This window comes from Nannospalax galili, unplaced genomic scaffold (genome assembly GCF_000622305.1).
Source record: "Nannospalax galili isolate Female #2095 unplaced genomic scaffold, S.galili_v1.0 scaffold2019, whole genome shotgun sequence".
NCBI lineage: Eukaryota > Metazoa > Chordata > Mammalia > Rodentia > Spalacidae > Nannospalax > Nannospalax galili.
Genome location: NW_008342625.1, coordinates 332,390 through 355,965, shown reverse-complemented (window position 1 = coordinate 355,965; position 23,576 = coordinate 332,390). Strand labels below are relative to the sequence as shown.

Here is a 23,576-nt window from a genome sequence, read left to right as displayed (position 1 = left end):
GTGGGCAGATGGGTGGTGTGGCGGTGTGGTATTTTTCCTTGCTCACCACTTGTCATCCATCCTTGGCTTTCTCAGCTCTGGGCAGCAGAGGTGGAGATCAAGGACCTACAGTCGGAGTTCCATCTGGAGAAGATCGATTACCTGGCCACCATCCGCAGGCAGGAGCGTGACTCTATGCTCTTCCAGCAGCTCCTAGAGCAGATGCAGCCACTCATCCGCAGGGACTGTAACTATAGCAACCTGGAGAAGATAAGGCGGGAGTCCAGCTGGGATGAGGATAAAGGCCTCTGGAAGATCCCGGAGCCCATCATCCTAAAAACCACCCTCCCAGTAGGTCAGGCGCTTGGCTGCCCCATCCTCCCCTGCTTCCTTGACAGCTGGCCACCTGCAGAGGGACAAAGCTTGGCCTTTTCCTGCAGGCTGTGGGTGTGGCAGATGTGGGGATCCCTGAGGATACAACATGTGGTTGCCCTGAGAAAGTGGTGTGCTCTGGAGGCAGACAGACGTGGGTTGTGTGACTTCTGTGGGACCCTTCCAAATCTGTAACATAGGGGTGAATGACTGCATCTTCCTCAAAGTTGCTGGGAGGCTTGCAGCATGCCCAGGCATGCAAACACCTTAGAGTGCTGCCTCACATGTGCAAGTGCTTGGTGCTGTCAGGGCCATCGTTGCCTTTGTTCCATCCTTTAACAACCCCACAGAGGATCATGATCTCAACTGGATCTCAGGGGCTGCAGAGATGGCTCAGCAGTTAAGAGCACTTGCTGTTCTCTCTTGCAGAGGATCTGGGTTCAGTTCCCAGCACCCACATGACAGCTAACACCTGTCCTTAACTCCAGTTCCTCTTGTGCCCTCTGAGGGCACTACATGAACATGGTGCATTTACATACATGCAGGCAAAACACTCATATGCATAAAATAAAAGTAAATAATTTTTTAAACTAGCCAGGTATGGTGGCGCATGCCTTTAATCTCAGCACTTGAGAGGTAGAGGCAGGTGGATCTCTGTGAGATCCAGACCAGCTTGGTCTAATAGTAAGTTCCAGGTCAGGTGGGGCCAGGGAGACCCTATCTCAAAAAAACAAAACAAGAAACAAACAAAAAAACTAGATCTCAAAACTGGGCATGATGATGCATGCCTGTAATTTCCTACCATTCAGGAGGTGGGGATAGGAGGTTGAGAAGTTCAAGGTCATCCTTAGCTACAGAGTGAGTTCAAGGTCACCTTGGAATATATGAGAACTCGCCTCAGAAACAAAGCAAAACACAGCTCATGACTACCTGTAACTCCAGCTCCAGGGGATCCAATGCCCTTTTCTGGCTTCAGCAGACACTGTATGCACATGCACATACACACATGTAGACACACATACTCATAAATCTTAAAAAGAAAAACCAAACAAAATTGAACCTTATAGGATCTAAATGCCTCATCCAAGTTCCTAACCAGAGGAGTGATTTATTCTGGGACCATGGATAGAAATCCTTAGCTGTTCAAGGTTTGGGCTTAGTTCAACCTCTGCTTTGGCCACTGACCTTCTGTGTGACTTTATGAAGATCTCTCTCTCTCTCTCTCTCTCTCTCTCTCTCTCTCTCTCATCTTTCTCTGGGCTTCCTAACAAAGGATTGGATAAGGTGAACTTAAGGATCCAGCTCCAATGAGTCTCAGAGTAAAGTCAGGTCTTCTGTGGATCTTTCTCCAGCCAGACACAGCTGTGCTTACTTGTATGTGTGTGTGTTGGGGGTGGTGGTGACAATCTCTACTTCTCTCCATGGTCCCCTGCAGTCTTCCTCCTGGTCAGTGTCCATCCAGGGTCCCTTGACGTGATGGGTGACTGTAGATGTCATCATCCAATTGAAACTCCACTGTCCATGAGCTCTGGGTAACAGAAGCCTCTCTCTATCCCCACCCTCCTGCTGTCTGGCATGGAGTGTGGGGGGCTGGCTTTTTGGTGCCCGAGTCCCCTTGTTATCTGTTTCCTGATCATCCCTTGACTAGGCTGGGAAGAATCCCGTTTTCAACCACAAGCCAGGTCTGACCCCATCCATACCCTCTGGCTCTGCTCCTCAACTTCTGTTTTCTCATAGCAGTTTCAACTGGGCCACAGAACAAACCAGCCCGCAAGACCTCTGCAGTGGACAATGGAAAACCACATATGGTAAGGCCTGGGGTGGGAGGGAAGAATGGGGAGTTGGGGGTGTCGCCCCTAAAGTACTATGGGTCAGTGAAGCCACAGGCTGCTGCTGCCTCGCCTGGGGACTGACGCTGGCCACCAGGCCTTTCATTACATGTTGGGTACCTGGACCCTCAACTCTGTTGACTCTCACTCTAAATACTTAAAGAATAAAAGGACAGTCGATGGCTCAAGGCAGCCCATGATAGAGATTTCAACCTCAAACCCAAAGGGCAAATAGCACATTCTGATTTCCTGGTCCTCAGCTGGCATCCTTGGACCAAAAGTATGCTCAGAGGGTGGTTGAGGGTCTGAAGTCTGGTGCCTTTCCTATCTTCCATGTTTTGTAGTACAACAGAACTGTGTGTACTTAAAGCAGGGGTTGGTAAATCTTTCTGAAAAGGACCCAGTGGTAAATAGTTTAGGCTTCGTGGGGCCATAAAGGCTCTGTGACATCTACTCAACTCTACCATTATAGTTCAGAAAGAGAGATAGGTAACATGTATGTAAATGGCATGTTCCAATAAAACTTCATTTGCAGAATCAGTCTGCAGGCCACATTTGGCCTATTAGTATAATCTGCTGACCCCCGCCTGAAACCTCCATGAACATATACTCATAGTTGCCAGTTCCATCCATGTATCTGCCTAAGCAGCCCAGGGCTAAGCAGCCCAGGATGGCCCCCAGCAGTGCCTCATGCTGGCCTAAGGCCGGATTCGCTATAGTGGCTTAACTTCATAGAAAGAAAAGGCTAAAAAATCATCTTAGCCTGGGACTACAGAGAGGTTATGTCAGATAACTTTTAGTTCCAAGTGACAGATACCAAAGCAAACAACTGCTGCAAAGTAAATAACTTACTGGCTTGTGTAAGTGGAGTTTCAGGCGTGGCTGGATCTAGGGGCTCAAACGGTCAGGGCTCTGTCTGCCTTTGCCTCATGTTTCTGCCCCCTTTCCTATGCTAGCTTTAGGCTTTCTCCCCATGAAGGGGACAATGACTAATGGCAGTTGAGATCCAAAAGCAGGAAACATACCAACCTTTACAGCATCCTTATACCAAAGCTTGTGAAAAAAGCTCAGGCTGGCTCCACCTCCTTACAGCCCTGTTCTTGGACCAATTACTATGTTCAGGAAGATGTAGCTCTGTCATTGGTGTAGTACAGTCTTTTTATGGCCCAGTATTGCCAGACCCTGTGAATGATCCCCAACTCCCCAACCTGGACCATATTGGGTGGGAGGAAAGAGTTCTCTGATAGAAGAGATTGAGACTGCGGAAAACAAGCTGTTGACAGTAGTAAAAAATAACCTTCCAGAAAGATGGTTAGGAGTAGTGCCAAGTTCTGATTTCACTGCATTGTGGTAAGGGATTTAGGTTATGTAGTGTCATCTTTGCCTCTGGTGAAGCTGGAACTTCCTATCTCATGGATTTGGAGGAAGTGTAGGACCAGCTGGAGGTTGTAACTCCCTGGGTCCAAGCTACTTGGGTCCCTACCCCAGGAGGCCCAGGGCAGCACCACACCACCAATCCCGAGAAGTCCTGAGCTCCAGGTAGGGCCCATATGGGCTGCTCAGACAAGGGGGCTTTCACTCACAAGGGTTTGGCATCTCAGCAGGAGGAAGACCGCTATAAGCTGATGCTCAGTCGGAGCGACAGTGAAAATATTGCCAGTAACTACTTCCGGTCCAAGAGGGCCAGTCAGATCCTCAGCACTGACCCCATGAAGAGTCTCAGTGAGTGTCCTGCCCACCAACTTCCTCTTCCCCATTCCATTGGGAGAGGTGCCATGGGTGATTTGGGAGTCAGGAAAATTTGAGTTAAAAGAAAAGTCCTTTCGCTCTATGAGCCTCAGTTGCCTTGACTATAAACCAGGAGGATGACACCCACTTCTCAGGATTAGATGAGATGCACTGGGGCAGTAGGTCCTGGCACATAGTAGTTGATTGTGTTAGTCAGTGCTCACTGCTGTGACAGATAACCTGGGAGAAACAACTTAAAGGAAGAGGATTGGGATGTAGCTCAGTGGGCAGAGTACTCGCCTAGCATGCAGGAAGCCCTGGATTCAATTCCCAGCACCACATAAACCAAGCATAGTGGTATGTGCCTATAAATCCCAGCACTTGAGAGATGATGGTCAGAAGGTCAGAAGTTCAAGGTCACCTTTGGGTACATAGATTTCAACACTATGTTAATTTGAGACCCTGTCAAAAAAAAGATTGATTTTTGGCTCCAAGTTTCAGAGGCTTTAGTTCAAAGTCTCCTGGCTCCACTGCTCTGGGCTGACAAGAAGGTGGAATTGCTTGGCTGGGAACCAGAGAGTGACAACAAACCAGGGTCAGGGCGGCCTCCTCCTGTTTTGTGGTTCAGCCAAGCCTCCTACTGGAATGTGCCCTCCACCTTCAACGAGTGTCTTCCTGCCTCATTTGCTACCCCATATATATGCCAGTCTACTCTGGAACCCGCCCTCTGCCCCCGCAGACACACTGGGAAGGTGTTCTTTATTTATTTCTTAGGCATTTCTCAGTATAATCAAGTTGACGATAAGACTGACCATCACAGTGCTCAACACAGTCTCCTGTCTGCACCTCTGTCTACTTGCAGAGAGGTGCTGGGTCTGACTCACGTCCCATGACCCACAAGAGGGCCCTCGCTCAAGAGTGCACAGGTCAGGGTCTTAGGAGCTAATCTGACTCCCTCAGACTCCATTATGGTGTCTGAACAACTCCTTTACACCAAAGGAAGTTGATTGACATTCTGTCCAGGTACACAGACGGAATCCCCAAAGCAAAATAGTTTCAAGATCATTCTCTTAAAAGTAAAATCAGAGGGGCCAGTGAGATGGATGGCTCAGTGGATAAAGGCATTTGCCACCAAGCATGCCAACGATGACCTTAGTTGGTTCCTTGGGCCCCACATGGTGGGGGAGAAGGAAAGGGGAGAGAAAGAGAGGACAGAAACAGAGAGAACTGACTCCAGCAAGTTGTCCTCTGACCTCCACACATGAGCTGTCACACATGTGCCCTCCCACACGAACAAGAAAATGTAGTAAATTAAAAACAGAGCCTGCAGAGCCTCCAGCAAAACATCACTAAGAAGCAAATCTTAGTTCTAAACAGACTATTTAAGAGACAGTGAGTGAGGTTGAGGAATAGGTGGGGAACTGAGCAGGGAGGAAAGGAGCATCAGTTGAGTGCCTTGGACCTAGGCTTCTCTGCCTGGAAGCCCAGGCTAAAGCCTCGGAGACTTTAACCCCTATGCTCTACTCCAGGCCCTTTGGATGCAGAAATGGTGCCAGGTCTGAGACCCCAGCCAGAGCAGCCTCAGAGGGGCCCCAGCTGCAGAGCCAGGGCCTCTGGCTGGGTGGGGGGTTGGCTAGACGTTCAGTCCTGTATGAGTGGGTGTTTTTTCTTTCCAGACTGCTCTCTGGCTCACCCCTCCCTGTCTTCTTCTCCACAGCGTATCACAACTCACCGCCAGGCCTCAATTCCTCCCTCAGCACCAACTCTGCCATGCCGCCCACTCAGAGCCCTGAAATGCCCCAGCCCCGGCCCTTCCGCCTGGAGTCCCTTGACATCCCTTTCTCCAAAGCCAAGCGTAAGAAAAGCAAAAGCAACTTCAGCAGCAAGCCTCTGTGATCCAGCTGTCTGATGCTGTCTGCTTTTAGGCTTCGAGAAACTGCCAAGCCTTCCTAAGGCAGCCCCAACCAGACCTCCTCGTCCTCCCACCACAGTGTCCTCAGGTCCAATGGGGCTTAGACCTGGGAAGACACATTTCCTTCCTGATTCTCCAGAGAGCCCACTTTGGCCCAGGTCCTGAGCTCTGTGGAGGCTGAACCACCCTTCTAGGAAAGGCCGTCCTCCTACTGTCCATACCAGCCAGTGTTCCAGTCAAGATTCCTGCCATGGAGCCCACACTTGACCTCACCATGGGCTTGGACACCTCAGGGCCTTCACCAGCAGTCTCAACATTGGGCACAGCAGCTGTCACATGGATGAAGCTCAGCATCTTGGTGGCTGAGATTTGTACCTCTGCGATTGGCCCCTTCCCAGAGAGGCTGAGCCACACAATGGACACAGGTAGAGACCTGGAGCAGTTACTAGCCTGGCCTATTCTGGGCTGGACTGCAGTCCAGAGGCCATTTCACACTAAGCTGCCCAATAAACTGCCTTTTAACATGAGCTCCCTTTCCCTTTGGTGTGTCTTAGGGCCCCTCCCTGCCCTCCTCTGGAGGCTCTCTACTGCCTTGGGCTGTAAGCCAGAAGCTCCAGGGTTTCTGTTTCCAGCACGTGTGTGTGTGTACACATGAGTGCAAGTGCTTACGGAAGCCAGAAAAGGGTGTGGAATCCCTTGGAGCAGTTGTGAGCTGCCTATATAAATGCTGGGAACCAAACATGTGGGTCCTCTGCAAGAGCATTGTGTACCTTTAACTACTGAGCTATCTCTCCAGCCCTGAAAGTGAACTTTAAGGAATCTGTGGCCCAGGATGGCAAAGCCCTGTGGAGATAGAACCATGTCTTGCTGAGGCAGAAAAGGGCCTGGATTGTGTATGTGTGTGTGTGTGCTGGTGCACATGTGTGTAGGTTTGTGTAGAGTTCAGAGGTCAACCTTGGGTGTTAATTCCTCAGACACTGTCCAACTTTTTTGTTTGTTGAGACAAGGCTTCACTGTAGACCTAGCTGGCCTGGTACTTACTACATAGACCAGGCTGGCCTGTGTCTCAAGAGATCCACTTGCCTCTGCCTCCAGAGTGCTGGGATCAAAGGCATGTGCTTCCAAGCCTGGCTCCTACCTTATCTCTTTACAGTTACTCTCATTATTGTAGTGAGAGAGAACAGCTGAAGTTTTCAGGAGGCTTAGGGGTTGCTTTTTCTCAGAGGCCCAGTTTAACCAAGCAGGGAGTTAGGGTGAGCCAGGTGTCTCCCCTATGAACTGAAAAGTGAGGAGCTGACATTCCCGAGTTCGTGCTCAGCTTAATGTGCAGAGGGCAATGCCTTGCCCTTGCACCCAGCAAGATCACTGAACAGTATCCAAGGGCACAAGTAGAGGCCAGATCGCTTCATATCTATGCACAGCCAAGGAAGCTGATCTCTCCAGTGATCAGCAACGCGATGGCCGGAAACAAGGCTAGTGGCAAGCCGAGCTTCAGCACCCACCTTTTTTTTTTTTTTTTTAATCATTTAAATTACATTGTATGTGTGTGTGCCGCACGCGGATGACCACGTGGAGGTCAGCGGACACCTTGCGGGAGTAGGGTCACTCCTTCCCCATGTGAGGCTGGTCGTCAGGCTTGGCGACCTGCTTAACCATCTCACTGGCTCTCCAGCTCTTCTTGATTTAACGGCTAGGCCAGTGCTTTGGCCATCCAGGGTGTCTCCCTGGGGCCGGAGCGGCGGTGGCAGCAGTTCCTACGCCGGGCCCCTACTTCCCCATCCTGCTGCTCCCTAGAGGTGCGGGCCTGGTTCCGAGTCCTCTAGACCAGTGAGGGCAGAGGAAATGAATCCGGACTCCATCGGAGCGACGACAGTCATCTCTGGACAATCAGAACCAGCCTAGGAAAGAAGTAGGTCGGATCCAAGAGGCCTATGAGGTGCGGGGTCAGGACCCGCGAAGGGAGCCGGCACCGCGAAAGTCAAAGGACTCTGGCCCTTGTTGATTGGCCGCGGCTAGAGAGCTGTCTCCCCAGGATTGGTCCTTTTCCTAGAGAGGGCGGGGGCCTCTAGAACATACCACCAATAGGAAGCAGAGATTCTGCCTCCGACTGGGGCGCTTCCGGCTGTGCTCCCGGCTTTTCAGACCGTGGGCCGCGCGGTCGCCCGATCACTTCCGTCTGGGACTTCACCGCCCGGAGCGGCGATTGGAGGAGCGCAGGCAGGACACTTCCGGTGTCCAGGTTCTGGTCTCGGGTGCCGGGGAAAGATGGAGCCGCGCCGCGCCGCCCGCGCCTGGGCCGTCCTCGGGCTGCTGCTGGCCGTACTGGGCTGCGGCTGCGCCAGCGGCCCCCGCACCCTCGTGTTGCTGGACAACCTCAACGTGCGGGACACGCACTCGCTGTTCTTCCGGAGCCTGAAGGGTGAGCGCTGGGTGCCGAGGGCCGGGCAGGGGCGGGGAGGCGCGGGGTCGCTGCCGCACCTGCCGAGGGTGGTCGCGCTGTCGCCCCCACTGGGTAGGGACCTGGCCACGTCTGCAGCGCTTGATTCAGCGACCCGCCTGCCTCAGCTCCCTGTTTTCTCCTCCTCCAGACCGGGGCTTTGAGCTCACCTTCAAGACCGCCGATGACCCCAACTTGTCCCTCATTAAGTACGGGGAGTTCCTCTATGACAATCTCGTCATCTTCTCCCCCTCGGTGGAAGGTAAGGGCTGCGCGTCGCCCCTAGAACTGGGACTCATTCATTGCCTTGTGGTTCTTGGGCATGTTCTGGGTCTCGGGGATGAGTTGATGGCCAAGGCACTGTTGCTGAGCACTGAAAACGTTAATTCCAGTGGGGGTCCTGGAGAGGACGCCTTTTCCACAGCTAAGGATCGTGGAGTCAGATGTTGCCATAGAACGGCTGCTTTGTGGAGAAGCAAGTTCTCTGCAGATAGGGAGCCCCAATTTGGTTTGCCTTGTGTGCAGAGAATTGCCTTAATTATGGATCGCTGTAAAGAGGAATTCTGCAGCGAGGTAGATAAAAGACTACAAATATTTCCAGCTGAAGAAGTTTTAGCAATATCCTCTACCACTTTGAGGCTGGACGGATGTGTCTGGCAGCCTAACAAAGTTCTAGTTGTTGCGAGCGTGCGTGTGTGTATGTGTGTTGTATGCATGTGTGTGTGAAGGTTGTGCACACTCTTGTAGGCAGAGTCCAGAGCAGGACTGGTGTCCTCCTCTATCACGCTCCACCCTATTCCTTTAAGACAAGGGCCTCTCTGAAGCCACTTGTGACAAAACTGGCCAGCCAGTGAGTTTCCAGAATCTATCTGCCCCCAACTCCTATGCTCGGTTTTTTTACCTGGATACTGGGAATTTCAACTCAGTGCTTCATGCTTCCACAACAAATGCTCTTACCACTGAACCATCTCCCTGGCCTCTAGAGGACTAATTATTGGAATGTCTTCATTTATTTTTTATGCATATAAGGGCTTTGCCTGCATGTATGTAAGTGCACCCGTGTAACATAATGCCTTTGGAAGCCAGAAGAGGCATTGGATCTTTTGGAACTGGAGTTACAGATGGTTGTTAGACACCATGTCGGTGCTGGGAACTGAACCAGAGTCCTCTGCAAGAGCAGCCAGTGCTTTTTTTTTTTTGGTCTTTTTGAGGCAGGGTCTCCCTGTAGCGCCCCAGCTGGCCTAGAACTCACTATGTAGACCAGGCTGGCCTTGAACTCACAGAGATCACCTGCCTCAGCCTCCTGAGTGCTGGGATTAAAGGTGTCTGTCACGACGCCCAGCAGCCAGTGCTTTTAGCTGCTGAGCCATCGCTCCAGCCCCTGGAATATCTCCTAGTTTACCCTTCATTATTCCGTTATTACAAGGCAGTCCTCTCCAGCACTGGACATTTCTGTCAAGAGGTTAGACTGCCCTGCGTGCCCTTGCATCAATGTCAGTAGTTGGGGCTCTCTTCCCCATTGTCCTTTTTCTTCCCAGCACACATGCAATACTAACAGAAGAGTGGATTACCTCATGTTAGAACGTCAGAATCACACTGGAGAGGACTCTCGAGCCCAGTGAGCCCCATGTGATGCTAGTTTGGAGGCGTATGGCAGTGGCCACCTGACTGAGCCAGTTACTCCAAACAGGATTTGCTCTCATCCTTGCAAATGTTGGAAAGCAACTGTCCCTTTCAGTGATCATGTTTAAAACAGGCATGAACAGTTCTGTGGATAATGTGTAAATGTGTAGGCCTGGTGGAGGACAAGAAAGCTATTAATGTTAGACCAGTGAGCACTCCTGTCAAGTGACAGTGTCATCCATGAACTCCCAAGTGCTCAGGGCAGAGTGACATTGATAGGAAAACTGTTAGGTGACCCCAGGCATAGCCCAGTGATGGTAAAGGATACGAGGTCTGAGAGGTGTCTGCGACCATCTGAATAACGTTGCTGTGTGAAGTGTGAATGGAAAATGCAGCAATTCTGGGTAAATAGATGTGACATGAAATACGCGCTCCCACTTTGACAAGTATCACTAGCAGGTGACCTCATCTAAATGACTCTGAGGTATTACTTTGAGCCTCCCTGTGGGAACACAGGTTTGTGCCATATAGCAAATGTGGTGGGTTTACTCTCATTTGGGCTAGGTGAGAGCCCATTCAGATCAACTGTGGCAGCTCAGCAGGGTTTCCCACTCCTATCCAAGTGTCAGGGAATGGGGGCAGGATGCCTCTGGTCACTGTCGGGGCTTCTTTCAGATTTTGGAGGCAACATCAACGTGGAGACCATCAGTGCCTTCATTGACGGTGGCGGCAGTGTCCTGGTGGCCGCCAGCTCCGACATTGGTAAGTATGCCTTAGGAAGTCCCAGGGCTTTCCACCAGTTCTCTAGAGAGCTTAGAGAGCTTTATGTGTAGGAGCTACCAAGGAGGCTGCTGGCTGGGTGGGCCCTGGCCACGGAGGCAGTGTGGGAGCTGCAGGGATCTTTGGATCTGGGTCCTCCTGTGCTGCTCAGTGACCAGAGGCAGTGAGGATCCTGGCTGGGTTTTGCCCATCATTTGCTTTGTTGTGTTCTGTTGGGCGGCTCTTCTCTTATTGAAGGAAGGACGTCCAAGGAGGCAGTGGGTGGCTTTTTGTTTTGTTTTCTGGTTTTGAACGTTTCAAAGATCCACAGCAGTAGGGAGAGAATTACATCCTTAGCTCACGGCTGGTCCCTCAGCTTCAACAGCTGATAGCACGGGGCCTGTGTCTCAGCAGTGATGAATCTCATCCTCTTCTCAGTGGGTTTCTTGGTCAGCCCAGGCTTGGCCACACCAGTGTTGGCTACAGCTTTGCTAACGGTGTTTATGCAGAGCCAGGTCACTGTCCTCATGGAAGGAAGAGGGCCAGGTTTTTTTTGTTTCACCAATTCCGGTTCTGAACCCTGGTGATGAAGTTGCTGGGCACTGGGGCTGACTAGTAAGGGGTGAGATGTGAGGAAGTTATGACCCATGTGGCCAGGCTCACCAGTCAGGGCTCAGCCAGGCATCTCTTGGGTCTATGCAGGTGACCCTCTTCGAGAGCTGGGCAGCGAATGCGGGATCGAATTTGATGAGGAAAAAACCGCTGTCATTGACCATCACAACTATGATGTCTCAGACCTTGGCCAGGTAATCAGACCTTCTAGTGTCTGGCACACATAGCAAAGCTCAACTGAGGAAGGCAGGAGGGACCCCTGGCCCTGGGACCCCTGACCCTGCCTTCCCCTTCCCTCTGCAGCATACTCTCATCGTGGCCGATACTGAGAACCTGCTGAAGGCCCCAACCATAGTTGGAAAATCATCTTTAAACCCCATTCTCTTCCGAGGAGTTGGGTGAGCAGGGAGGCCAGCAGAACCTTGGAGAACAAAGGGTCATTTGAGGGGGGGCACCAAGCCTAATTTAGAATGACTCAGGAATGTTCCTTCTCCTAGGTGATATGGGTAAGACTTATTTTTAAAAGAGGAATCCTGTTTGGCTATTGAGAAAGAGCTCTTTCCTGGCTAGGTGTGGTGGTGCATGGCTGCACTCAAAAGAGACTGAGACAGGAGGATTGGGGTATAGACCCTGTCTTGAACACATGAATGAATGAACAAATAAGGAAAAAAATCAAAGAAAAGAAAAGAAATAACTTGTCTTTGGGGAGAAATGAAAGAATGCATCCCTGGAAGAAATGACCTTGGGGTCCCGTGTCCTGGGGCTCGTCTCCTCAGTGCTGGGCTGCTCTCCTTTCCCTTTGCAGAATGGTGGCAGACCCTGACAATCCCTTGGTTTTGGACATCCTGACAGGCTCTTCAACCTCTTACTCCTTCTTCCCAGACAAGCCCATCACCCAGGTAAGAGCCTTTGCATCCTTGAGCCTCCAGCTCCTGGCCCCAGTGGAGCCTTATTTGAAGGAAGTAGGCTCTGAGACCGATGAAGGGCTGAGTTGATGGGACTGGGAACAAGGGTGGAAGCTGGGACCACCCAGCTGTCCCCTTAGTGGGTGGAGGGACAGAGCCATGTAGGTGTCCAGCCTGCTGTCTGCTTGCTGTGGTGGCTTGCCTATATGCCATCCTGCTCAGGTGAGCACCTCCTCCTATCCCCAGTACCCCCATGCCGTGGGAAAGAATACCCTCCTCATTGCTGGGCTCCAGGCCAGGAACAATGCCCGGGTCATCTTCAGTGGCTCCCTGGATTTCTTCAGCGATGCCTTCTTCAACTCAGCAGTACAGAAGGCCACGCCTGGTGCCCAGAGGTAAAGTGGGGCTTGGGTCTGTGAATGGGGAAAAGGGAGCCTTTGAGCCAGGCATCTGAAGTGTGTGCCTTTCAAGGCTTCCAGATTATTCAGGAACAACTTCATTGCTGTTCTGCTGGTGCTGGGACTCCTCCACACTCTTCAGGGTGGGAGTGACCTCTAATTTCCAGCATTCCTTTTAGAAAACTCTATATTTAGTGCTGGAGTGTGGCTTGGTGCTAGAGCCCTGGTCTGACATACATAAGGCCTGGGTTTAATCCCCAGCACCAAAACCCAGTATGATTGACTGTACAGATGACACCTATTGCAGCATCTCCTGCATCTTCCATCTATCTCTTGCCCCCCTCCCTTTGGGGGGTCTTTTTGAAGCAGGGTCTCCCTGTAAGCCCCACCTGGCCTGGAACTCAGCATGTAGACTGAACTGGCCTTGAACTCATAAGAGATCTGCCAGCCTTTGCCTCCCAAATGCTGGGACTACAGGCATGTGCCTCCACGCCTGGCCTTCCACCCCCACCCCCTTTTAAAATAATATTTTTATTTTATGTTTATGAGTCTCTAGCCTGCATGTAGGTAAGTGCACCCGTGTCGTGCAATGTCTGCGGAGGACAGAAGAGGCTGTCGGATCCCCTGGAACTGGAGTTATGGACAGTTGTTAGCTGCCATGTGGGTGTTGGGATTTGAACCTGGATCTTCTGCAGGAACAACCAGTGTTCTTAGCCACTGAGCCATCTCTCCAGCCACCACCACCCCCTTTTTTTTGAGGTCTCACTGTGTGCCCTGGCTGGCCTAGAACTCCCTGTGTAGCACCAGGCTGGCCTCAAACTGAGATCCACTTACCTCTCGAATGCTGGGATTAATGGTGTGTGCCGCCACATTCAGCCCTCCATGTTCCCTTTAGCCATGGACCTGTAGGTGTGAGGCCTCCTTGCAGAACCTCACCTAGTGTGTGCTGGCCTGGTAGACATGGGTCACTTGGCCCATTAGGCACTACCAGGAAGTGGGCTGCAGGGGCCCAGCCTCTTTCTCCCTCCTGCAGGTATTCTCAGACAGGCAACTATGAGCTAGCTGTGGCTCTCTCCCGCTGGGTGTTCAAAGAGGAGGGCGTCCTCCGTGTGGGGCCTGTGTCCCATCATCGGGTGGGCGAGACTACCCCACCCAATGCCTACACTGTCACTGACCTGGTGGTAAGAGTTCTTGGGATGGGCAAGGTTTCTGGGGGGGGGGCAGGGTGTCAGTTCAGCTCATAAGTATTTACTGCATGTTTTGGTGCTGGGCCTCAGGCATACAGAAGGTTGTTTTCCTCAGCCCTCCAGAAGAGCCGCTGGAGGTGTGGACCTGACTAACCCAACCCCAGACCCCTTTGGGAGAGCTAGTATCAGCAGCTCAGCTCTTGAGTGTGTCACTGTGGGAGGGTAGCAGTCGGAAGGCCTGCACCACATACCTGCGCCGGGAAAGTCAGACTTAGAAGAGACATCATGGTGGGGCTTTGGGGTGGACTTCTGGGACCGAGAAGTAGGGAAAGGGCAGGCAGCAAACTTGGAAGTGCACACTTGCCAGTGCCTGCAGCTTGGGGTGAGGGCTTTGAGTCAACTTCTGTGTCTGGACTCTGCTAAGGCCAGCCTCTGGGCAGGCAGGAGTGTTGCTGTCGGTGGCTCTCCTGAGGATCGGTCAACGTGTTTAAGGGCTGTAGGCTCCAGGGACCTCCACAGTCCCTGCCGTGCCCCTGGGGTGGGAATTAAGAGCAGCCCTGCCTGTGGGTGGTAGTGCCCCTCTAGCCACTGGCTGCTCTTGTCTAACTCAGCCTTTTGTCTCAGGAGTATAGCATCGTGATCGAACAGCTCTCCAATGGCAAGTGGGTCCCCTTTGATGGTGATGACATTCAGCTGGAGTTTGTACGCATCGATCCTTTTGTGAGGACCTTCTTAAAGAGGAAAGGTAAGTGTGACTCTGGCCAGAGAAGTCCAAACAGGACAGACACCTGTGCTTCTTGAGGAATGCTGGGAAACGGTCCGGTTCTGTGTGTGCATTCCCAGGTGGCAAGTACAGTGTCCAGTTCAAGCTGCCCGATGTGTATGGTGTATTCCAGTTTAAAGTAGATTACAACCGGCTTGGCTACACACACCTGTACTCTTCCACTCAGGTAAGTAAGGGAGTCAGGCCTGTTTCTGGCCAGGAGGTGCCCTGCTTGGGTCTCCTAGAACCCAGGGCCTTGCCACCTCTCCTGCTGCAGGTGTCAGTGCGGCCACTGCAGCACACACAGTACGAGCGCTTCATCCCCTCGGCCTATCCCTACTACGCCAGTGCCTTCTCCATGATGGCTGGACTCTTCATCTTCAGCATCGTCTTCTTACACATGAAGGAAAAGGAAAAGTCTGACTGAGGGGCCAGGGCCCAGGACTGGACAGCAAGGAGATGGGCAGAGGATTTTATTAGAGCAGATTGCTTGGTGGTTGTTTTTTTAAGGCCATGGGGAAATGGCACAGCCTTACCTCAGTGGGTGATGATTGAGTACCAAGGGGTGGGGGGCTGGGGGACAATTCTTGTGTAAGTTTTCCCATCTTGAATTGCTATGTTGCATTTTTCACATGCAGTCACTCCCCATTTCTAAAATAAAGAGAACTGTTGCCCGCACGGGGCACTTGGCCCCATTGTGCTTTGTGATGGCAGGGATATGGTCTAGGAATGACTTGACTTGCCAAAGATTGTGGTTTTTTTTTTTTTTTTTTGGTGTTTTTGAGACAGGGTCTCCCTGTAGCCTCAGCTGTCCTGGACCTCACTATGTAGATCAGGCTGGCCTTGGACTCACAGAGATCCGCCTGCCTCTGCCTCCCAAGTGCTGGGATTAAAGGCGTGCGCTACCACGCCCGGCTAGATTGTGTTTTTAAGAATTTTATATGTATGTTTTGCCTGCATGGGCACCAGTGTCCTGCAATATCCATAGAGGCCAGAAGAGGGCATCAGATCTCCCTGGAACTGGCATTACAGCCACTTGGAGATAAGTGGATGCTGGGAATCAAATCCAGGTCCTTTGCAAGAGCAAGTGCTCTTAACTGCTGAGCCATTTCTCCAGCCCCTGTGCCTATGTTCTTAAAAGGTGGGTGTGAAACTGTATGTGTGAGCTCTCCCATCTTTAGGGTATAAGAATCGTTCTGCTAGCACTAGGGAGGCAGAGGCAGGCAGATCTCTGAGTTCAAAGCCATCTTGGTCTTTAAGGGTTCCAAGCCAGCTGAGTTCCAGGCCAGGTAAGTCTACAGAGAGACCATCTCACAAAGACCAAAAAGAATCATTCTGAAGGCCAAGTACTCAGTTTAGCACATATGTACTCTGTTCTGTATTGTAAATTTGTGTATAATATGTCACAATTCCTGTAAGAAACGCTAGTCAGAGGAACTAGCAAGTTAAAGTGCCACACTGTTAAACCTCCTCACTGGTGGTTTTAGCTGTGCTGGATGGAGGATCACTGAGGAAACACACTCCCAGGCACACCGCAGGGTGTTCCAGAAGGTGTCCCCACCATTTGGGGCTCCTACCTCCCATTGATGGTTTTTCTTGCTGATCCTGAACACACTGACTTGTACCTATGTTGTCCTTGGTCCAGGTGACATGTGCCAGCTGGTGCCATGGCTGCCTCATTCATACAAATCCTGGCCCCTTCCTGAACTAGGAGCAGACCCCACAAACTGCCACCCACAGCCTCTGCTTTGTCTTAGGTGTTCTGTAGTATACAGCGCAGGGTCTACCCCCTCAGCCTAGCCTCCTATAACAGATCAGTGTAGCCATTCATATGTATACTGAGAGACTGTGAGGACAGACAAGGTTAGGAGGGGCTTTCTGGTCGGCAGTGGCAGCGGGTGTAACTCCCCTGGTGCAGAGCACACATCCCTTGAATAAATGTGCACAGGGTTTAACCTTGCATTGCCTTTAGCACTGGCGCACACGGGCCTGGTGTTCAGTGAGCATTCTTTTAAGTTAGTCCTTGTGAACATATTTAGTCCCCAGGTTGGCAAACTCACCTGTGGGTCATGCTGGCCTGCCTTTTACAAACTAAAAGTATTTTTTACGTTTATGAATGGTTAGGAGAAAACAAAATTTGTGACACATTAACACCAAATTTCAGATAGCGATACAGCAGTGTTGGAGTACAGCCACAGTGGTTTGCCCTCATGCTTCAGACAGCTGAGTGACTGCAACGACTAAATTTCTTACCTGACCCTCAGAGCTCACTGACTCCTGATTCAGACTGATGTCTTAATTCTACAGAGGACATAAGCAAATGGGTTACAGCTCATCTACACCAGCAACTAGCGCTAATAGCTACGGCCGCAACTGTTGCTTTTTTTTTCATTTGCCAAACCTCCAGGCTTCCTCTTTGGCTGACCAGCCCCTCCACTCCAGCTTGTGTTACTCCCACCCTCCCACTTTCTTTCGCCTTCACACACCATCGCGACACATGCTGCCCAGTCAGGTCCTTTTAGTAACCCGGCGCACCAGCATGCGCAAAGCTGTCACGGGGCTGCCCTCCAGGAGCGGAGGAGAAGGGCTGCCTGGCAGAGTGCCTCACACTCCAGGTTGGCCAGAAACAACATCCGCAGCTTTGTTTCCACGCTGTTCTTCTCTACCAGCCTGTCAGCCAGCAAAGTAGCCGCTGATTGCTGGAGGAGCCAGGCAATCATCATGTCCAGTTTCAGATTCTTCAGGGCCAGAATCTGTTCACCCCAGAGGCTTAAATGCAGCACATTTGCAGCCACACGAGCAGATGGTCTCTGCAACAAGAAGAGAGGCACAGTTTGGAATGTCTGCAGCCAGCACTGGCCGGCAGTGTTGCCGTGGTAGCGTCATTTCAGACCTGCACCAGCCCAATTTTTCCTCCATCCTATCTCTCCTCTCAGCTGTTCCCTCACCGAGCTGGGGCACTTGCACATGAGCAGCTCTGCCTGTGCCCTGCAGGAACACTTCCTCACTGGAGGACCTGCATGCTGCTGTCTGGTCTCTAGCACTGGAACTTTGGACCTGGGTGTTACCAAACTAGAAAACCTACTGAGCACCTGCTATGAATAGGCAGCAGGCTGTAGACAGTGAAGGGGGGGTGGTAAGTCACAGAACCACAGGCTGAGGCCAGGTCTGTTTCAGCTCTTTCTGCTAAGCAGCCACCAGGCCCAGACCTGCTGCTACAGTTATGGTTCAAACAGACTGGCCTGTTCCTTTACATTATCTTCACAACACCCAGACTGGTTTTCTGGAGGTATTTTCCCATCTGACCAAATCTCACCATTTCTACATGCCACATCTCTGTTTAACATTTCTAAAAAACTTCCAAACTTCCTCCTCCTTTTTTTTTTTGGTCTGTTTTGAAACAGGGTCTCCCTGTAGCTCTAGTTGGCCTGGAATGCACTCAGGGATTAAAGGCATGTGCCACCACACTCAGCTCTTCTTTAAAAAAGACAGGGTCTCCCTGTAGCCCCAGCTGTCCTGGAACTCACTATGTAGACCAGGCTGGCCTTGAACTCACAGAGATCTGCCTGCCCTTGCCTCCTGAGTGCTGGGATTTAAAGGCATGCACCACCACTGCTGCCTTTTTTTAAAAGGTAAAAGTTGAAGCTGGGTGTGGTGGCACACGACTTTAATCCCAGCACTCAGGAGGCAGAGGCAGGCAGATCTCTGTGAGTTCAAGGCCAGTTGGGGCTACAAGAAGAGACCCTGTCTCAAAAAGACCAAAAAAAAAGGTCTTATTATTTTTAAAATTAATCTTGAGAATTTCATACATGGATACAATAAAATATATTTACTCCCTACTTTCCCTGTCCAGTTCCCCCCCCCCCCCCCCATATCCCTCAACAGGTCTCCCAACTTTGTGGGGTTTTTTTTTGGTCTTTTTAAGACAGCGTCTTCCTGTAGTCCCAGCTGTCCTGGAACTCGCCATGTAGACCAGGCTGGCCTTGAACTCAAGAGATCCACCTGCCTCTGCCTCCCAAGTGCTGGGACTACAGGCATGCACCACCATGCCCAGCTGTGCTTATTTTTTTAACCCATGAAATCCAAGTCATACTGCCTGTATGTGCGTGGGGGTGGGGCCGTCCATGGAAGATGAGAATCCTACTGGTGGCCACATTCTAAAATAAGAGTGATTTTCATCCCCCAGCAACTCTCAACTGCCAGTCCTCAGTAAGGACAGGGCCTGGAGAGATCACCCTGCCCATGCCAGAACTGTGGCTGGCTTGAGCTTGTGCAGGTCAAATTTTATTGCATTTATTTGCTTATTCGTATATGTGTATGGGCACGTGTGTATAGAATCAGAGGAAAACTTGCAGGAGTCAGTTTTTTCCTTCTACCATGTGGGACCTAGGGACTGAACTCAGGCCATCAGGTGGGGCAGCAAATACCCTTACCTGCTGAGCCATCTCACTAGCCTGTGGCACAAATGCCATGGTGCATGTATAGAGGTCAAAGAACAATTTTGTGAGTTTTATCTCTCCTATCTTTACATGGGTTCCAAGTTTGAACTCAGGTCACTAGGGGCCAGCAAACACCTTTACCCACTGAGCCATTTCACCAGCTCATTCTTTTTAAAACTTTATTTAAAGATTTCTTTAAATTTTATGTGTATGAATATTTTGCCTACATGGATGTATGTACACTGACTGAGTAAAGTGCCTATTGAGGCCAGAAGAAGTCATTGGATCCCCTGGAACTGGGATGTAAGCCCCCATGTGGGTGTTGGGAAACAAACCTGGGTCCTGTGAAAGAGCATCAAGTGCCCTTAATTGCTGAGCTATCTCTCCAGCCCCATCAGCCCATTCTAAGCAGCTTTCTAAGTGACCAAAGACTGGGAGTACAGCAAGCAGTATAGTGCTCGCCTAGCATACACAAGGCACTGGGTCTGAGCCCCACCAGGAGAGTGAAATGGGCCAGAGGAGAGTTGTTAGAATTCTGACCTATGGCTTGGTAGCCAGTTCCCTACTTGTTTATTCTCAAGTCTACTGTGTGCTCTACAGTTGGCCTTTGCCTATATATGACAGAGGCTCCGTTTGGCACTTGTAGGGCTTGACCAAACTTGACCTTGACTCAAAAATGAATGAGTGGCCCCTATCTCGTTACCCTGAAGCCTGGGAACAGCCTCACCTTGCTGGTGTCTCGCTGGAGCAGTGACTTCACCAGCTGTCTCATGTCTAGAGGCACCGACTGGGGCAGCTCTGGCAGCTGAGCCTCCTGGTAGCTGCGGCTCTCGAGGTGAGCTCTGCCCTGGCCATAAAAGGGATTGGCCAGTCCGAAGATTTCATAGGCAATGGCCCCTACAGCCCAGGTATCAGCCTTGCTGTAATCAATTACTGCCTTGGGCCCAGGATGGGCTGTAGACACCTGTGGGAAGCAGAGGGTTGAGCAGTCACTCAGTGGCAGGCCTACAATCAATGGTCCTACACCTGAGCTGGGGGCAAATCAACCCAGTGTCTAAATGTGTCATGGCTCAAGCCAGAAAGATCCACTAAGGCTGCCCAGTTAATGCTGACAAACTTCCTGGGGACTTCAGGTGAGTCAGGTTAAAGCAAAGCAGCAGGGCAGGAACCTCCCATCTCGTTCCTTCCTTTCATGGGGATACCGAGGAGACTCCTGCTGATGGCAGAGCACGCATAGCAGGACTCACCTCAGGGGCCATCAGGCAGCCGTTGCCACCTCGGTCCACATACCAGCTAGTGAAAGGCAACTGCAGGCCAATTCGCTTGTCAGCCAGGCAGCAGCCAAAATCAGAGATCACCAGCCAGGGGCAGCCATCTGCAGAGAGGCAGTAGAGGTAGAGTGCAGGTTCTACTTCTGTCCTCTGATAGGCCCTCGCTGCCCCTCCAAAAGCAACCATGGATGAGCTAGACTAACGGGTGATGTGTCCAGGAGCACTGGCCAGAAGGCCTGGATGGGAGAGCTCACACCAGGGCCAGCAACAGGGACATGGGTATTCCTCCCAGAAACAAGAAAAACCCCCACAGTTCCCAGGCAGTAGTCTGGACCCAGGGGAAGCTATCCTCCATCTAAAGAATTTTCTAGTTAACTAGATATGCCTCACGACCAATGGAACTCACCCATATACCCCAGGAGTATTAGGTTTGAATTTGAAACCCCATAAACCTAACAAACGGGCATTAGGACTTAGTTACAAAGGATTTGAAGTCCTTGAAAAAGCTAGTTTACTTAGCTAAAATGTTTTAAAGATTTGTTTTTATTTATGTGCATGCGTGGGTGTGTGCCTGTGAAAGCCAGAAAAGGGCACTGGATCATCTGGTGGAGTTACTGATGGTTGTGAGCTATGTGACATGGTGCTAGGAACCAAACTCGGGTCATCTGTAAGAACAGCAAGGGCTTTTAACCACTGAGCCATCTCTTCAGTGCCCACTAAGTTGTTTTTGTTTTTTTGTTTTTTTTTTGAGACAGGTTTTCCTGTAACCTTGGCTGACTTGGACTCACTATGTAGACCAGTCTGGCCATGACCTCACAGAGATCTGGCCTCTGCAGTGCTGGGATTAAAGGTGTGGGTTACCATGCTCAGCTGTTTTTAATCAGCTACGTTTACCTCCTTTATAACGTTCTGACAGGCAGATTCCACTTGAATGCTCCGTGACAAGAGGACCCTGGGCTTGCACTGGGCAGCTTTCACCACCTGAAAATATCTTTGCTTCCGAGTCAGAATCTACCTCCCTTTCACTTTTGCTCTCTTTTACAGTTTTTATAAGAAAAACTAAAGGATGATGCTTTAGTACTGCCAGTGGGCTACAGAGAGAATCCTGGGAACTTTAAGGTTCATCAAAAGACTTGTTATGAAAAATAAGGTGGCGAGCGATAGAGGAAGACACCTGGCTTCACACATGCACCTCCACATGTCCACACATACCTGTACACACACACACACACACACACACACACACACACACACACCCCTCCTCTCTCAGGGTCTCCATTCCTTTATAGTGCTCCCTGGAACACTCTGGGTGTGGTGAGTACCTACCTGAATTCAGCTCCACAAGGATGTTGTCAGATTTGAGGTCTCGATGGGCAATGCCCTGCTGAACCAAGTGGTCCACGCCCTCCAGTAACTGCAGGATCATCAAGGTGGCCAGGCGGGGGCTGGGAGTATGCTCACGAAGGTACTGGCGCAGGGTGCAGGGGTAGCTGGCAGGAGGGTGCAGGACCTCCGGTTATCAGGATCCTCAGCCCCTCCTTCAGTTTCCTCTTCCTGAACCTTTTGAGTTCTTTGTTCCTATGCATCCTTTCATCCACCCACCCACCACCCTGAAACTAGGAAGCAGGGGACTATACCCTTAGCTCCACAGATCCATCACTGCAGTGAGGCGGCCACAGAGGTGGCTTCCCAATGTATCAGGAACACTGGGTAGGAAGTATTTTCTGGAAGATGAGATTTTGTACCATTCTAGGACAAGGCCCTCTTCCAGCACACCTTGCTCTTCCTGGGAGCCCTGTGCTCCAAGGGCAGGGACCAGCTCTCAGGGGAAGGGGAATCTGCCTCATGGTCCTGCTGAACCCATGGTCACATTCATCCATAGTACTTACTTCTTCATGACGAGGAACAGTGTGCAACCGTGGCCCAGGCCTTCTGGGTGGAGGTGTGGGGGCAGCACATCAGGATAGTCAGCCAGGGCCCCTGGCAGCAGGGGCACGGACGATGTGAAGGCTCGGAAAACCCGGATAATGTTGGGATGTGGGGTGAGCTGCTTGAGATCTCCTTTGGTCCTCCTGTTCAGCCAAATGGGAAAATGGTTGAGGTCAGTGTGGGAGACAGCTGGAAAGATAGGCTAAGGCCACAACAAACACAGGCGGTCACTAATTCACCAATACTTATTGTAGGCTTGCCCTGTTCCAGATATACTGTACGGTGTGGGCAAAAACCCAATACAGATGATTCATCACACACAGGGCTGTAGTCCACCCTTTTGCCCATTTGTCTTCCCATCTATCTGTCCATCACACATATCCTGGAAGCCGTTGCAGCATGAGTTCTTGGTCACATCACCCATCCTCCCTGGGCTCAGGGCCAAGTGGGAGAGGGGCATTAGGGAGTAATAGGCTGGGCAAGGTGGTTAATGTTCCTAAAGTACTACAGATGTGCTCTGCAGAGTAAGCACTCAGCAAATATTAGCTGTCACTGTTATTCATTCATCTAACATTTTCTGTTGTCACTTCAGTACCAGACATCGTGCTACAATGCTGGGAGCTACTCACAGACTGGAGTCTCGAACCTTAAGCTCTCTGATCTAACAACGCACTTGGGACCCAGCCCAAATCATCTCCCTGATTACAGGGATTAGCATCACCTTTGTCAAATGCATAAATGGATACAGATGCAGTTTGTGGTTAGCAGCAGTGGCATCACCTGCTGGCCCTGCCCACTCCTCCTCCAGGATGCCCCACAGCCACAGCCTCCCTGAAGCACAGTGGTTACATTTTGAACAGGGTGGCTCTGCCTCCTGTGAGCCAGCTGTGGCCCTCAGCCAAAGCTGACTGGACTAGGAGAGGGTGCAATATGTTCATCAGAGCTCCTAATGGTCGTAGGAAGAGGAAACGCAGGGAGGTAGACGCTCTTTGGGAGCCTCTGGAAGGCCAGCAGGAGCCACAGAAAACAGGGAGCAAAGGTTGGCAGGAACAGAAGGGAGGTAGCTGAAGGTGGAGGAGAGAAGGGAGGAGAGGCCAGAGACAAGTGGAGACGAGAATGCCAGTTTTGTGAGCCCTGTCCACGTATGTCCTTGTACTGTTCCTGTGTTACCTGGGTGGGCTCCTGGGCTATGCAGCAGTTAATGTCCATGGGTCACTGGTTACAGGAAGTCAGGGACCACAGCATGAGCTGGCATGGTCCTGGCAGGTGTCCCCTGGCAGGGAGCTCTGAGGCTGTGTGGGGAGATGGGCAGGGTGTGTCTGAACTAGGCTTGTAATGTGCAGGCAGGGCAGTTTGAGTACAGTAAACAAAGGAGCTTCTGCTTTGGCAGAAAGGTGGTGTGAAATTCAAAGGAGGGGAGGGAGGGAGGGGGG

The 23,576-nt window shown here is 51.2% G+C and overlaps 3 protein-coding genes across 12 annotated transcripts in view; 2 read left to right on the top strand and 1 right to left on the bottom strand.

Moving 5' to 3' along the window:
• Positions 1-6,329, top strand: part of Kif17 (kinesin family member 17) — a 71,471-nt gene extending 65,142 nt beyond the window's left edge. For 4 of the 9 annotated variants that reach the window (XM_017799519.2, XM_017799517.2, XM_017799516.2 and 1 more), the window contains exons 12-15: positions 76-334; positions 2,089-2,159; positions 3,782-3,902; positions 5,626-6,329. In XM_017799519.2, coding sequence (XP_017655008.1) covers positions 76-334; positions 2,089-2,159; positions 3,782-3,902; positions 5,626-5,804 — 630 coding nt within the window. In that variant the 3' untranslated portion in view covers positions 5,805-6,329. The remainder of the gene's footprint in view (positions 1-75; positions 335-2,088; positions 2,160-3,781; positions 3,903-5,625) is intronic. The other 5 variants (XM_008838597.2, XM_008838595.2, XM_008838596.2 and 2 more) reach the window with 3 other exon arrangements.
• A 1,640-nt stretch (positions 6,330-7,969) lies between these two features.
• On the top strand, positions 7,970-15,193 carry Ddost (dolichyl-diphosphooligosaccharide--protein glycosyltransferase non-catalytic subunit). The gene is made up of 11 exons (XM_008838594.3): positions 7,970-8,239; positions 8,409-8,519; positions 10,556-10,642; positions 11,342-11,445; positions 11,555-11,649; positions 12,057-12,150; positions 12,403-12,551; positions 13,588-13,735; positions 14,366-14,486; positions 14,585-14,691; positions 14,782-15,193. Exons 1-11 carry the CDS (start codon positions 8,086-8,088, stop codon positions 14,929-14,931), a joined length of 1,320 nt encoding a protein of 439 aa, XP_008836816.1. The 5' UTR covers positions 7,970-8,085; the 3' UTR covers positions 14,932-15,193.
• Positions 15,194-15,854: 661 nt separating this feature from the next.
• The window catches only part of Pink1 (PTEN induced kinase 1), a 17,952-nt gene continuing 10,230 nt past the window's right edge, over positions 15,855-23,576 (bottom strand). The window contains exons 4-9 of one of the 2 annotated variants that reach the window (XM_008838592.3): positions 22,104-22,286; positions 21,541-21,704; positions 20,191-20,318; positions 19,671-19,907; positions 17,047-17,314; positions 15,855-17,016 (exon numbers count right to left, since the gene is read on the bottom strand). In XM_008838592.3, coding sequence (XP_008836814.2) covers positions 17,057-17,314; positions 19,671-19,907; positions 20,191-20,318; positions 21,541-21,704; positions 22,104-22,286 — 970 coding nt within the window. In that variant the 3' untranslated portion in view covers positions 15,855-17,016; positions 17,047-17,056. Of the gene's footprint in view, positions 17,315-19,670; positions 19,908-20,190; positions 20,319-21,540; positions 21,705-22,103; positions 22,287-23,576 lie in introns of both variants that reach the window. The other variant, XM_008838590.3, reaches the window with a different exon arrangement.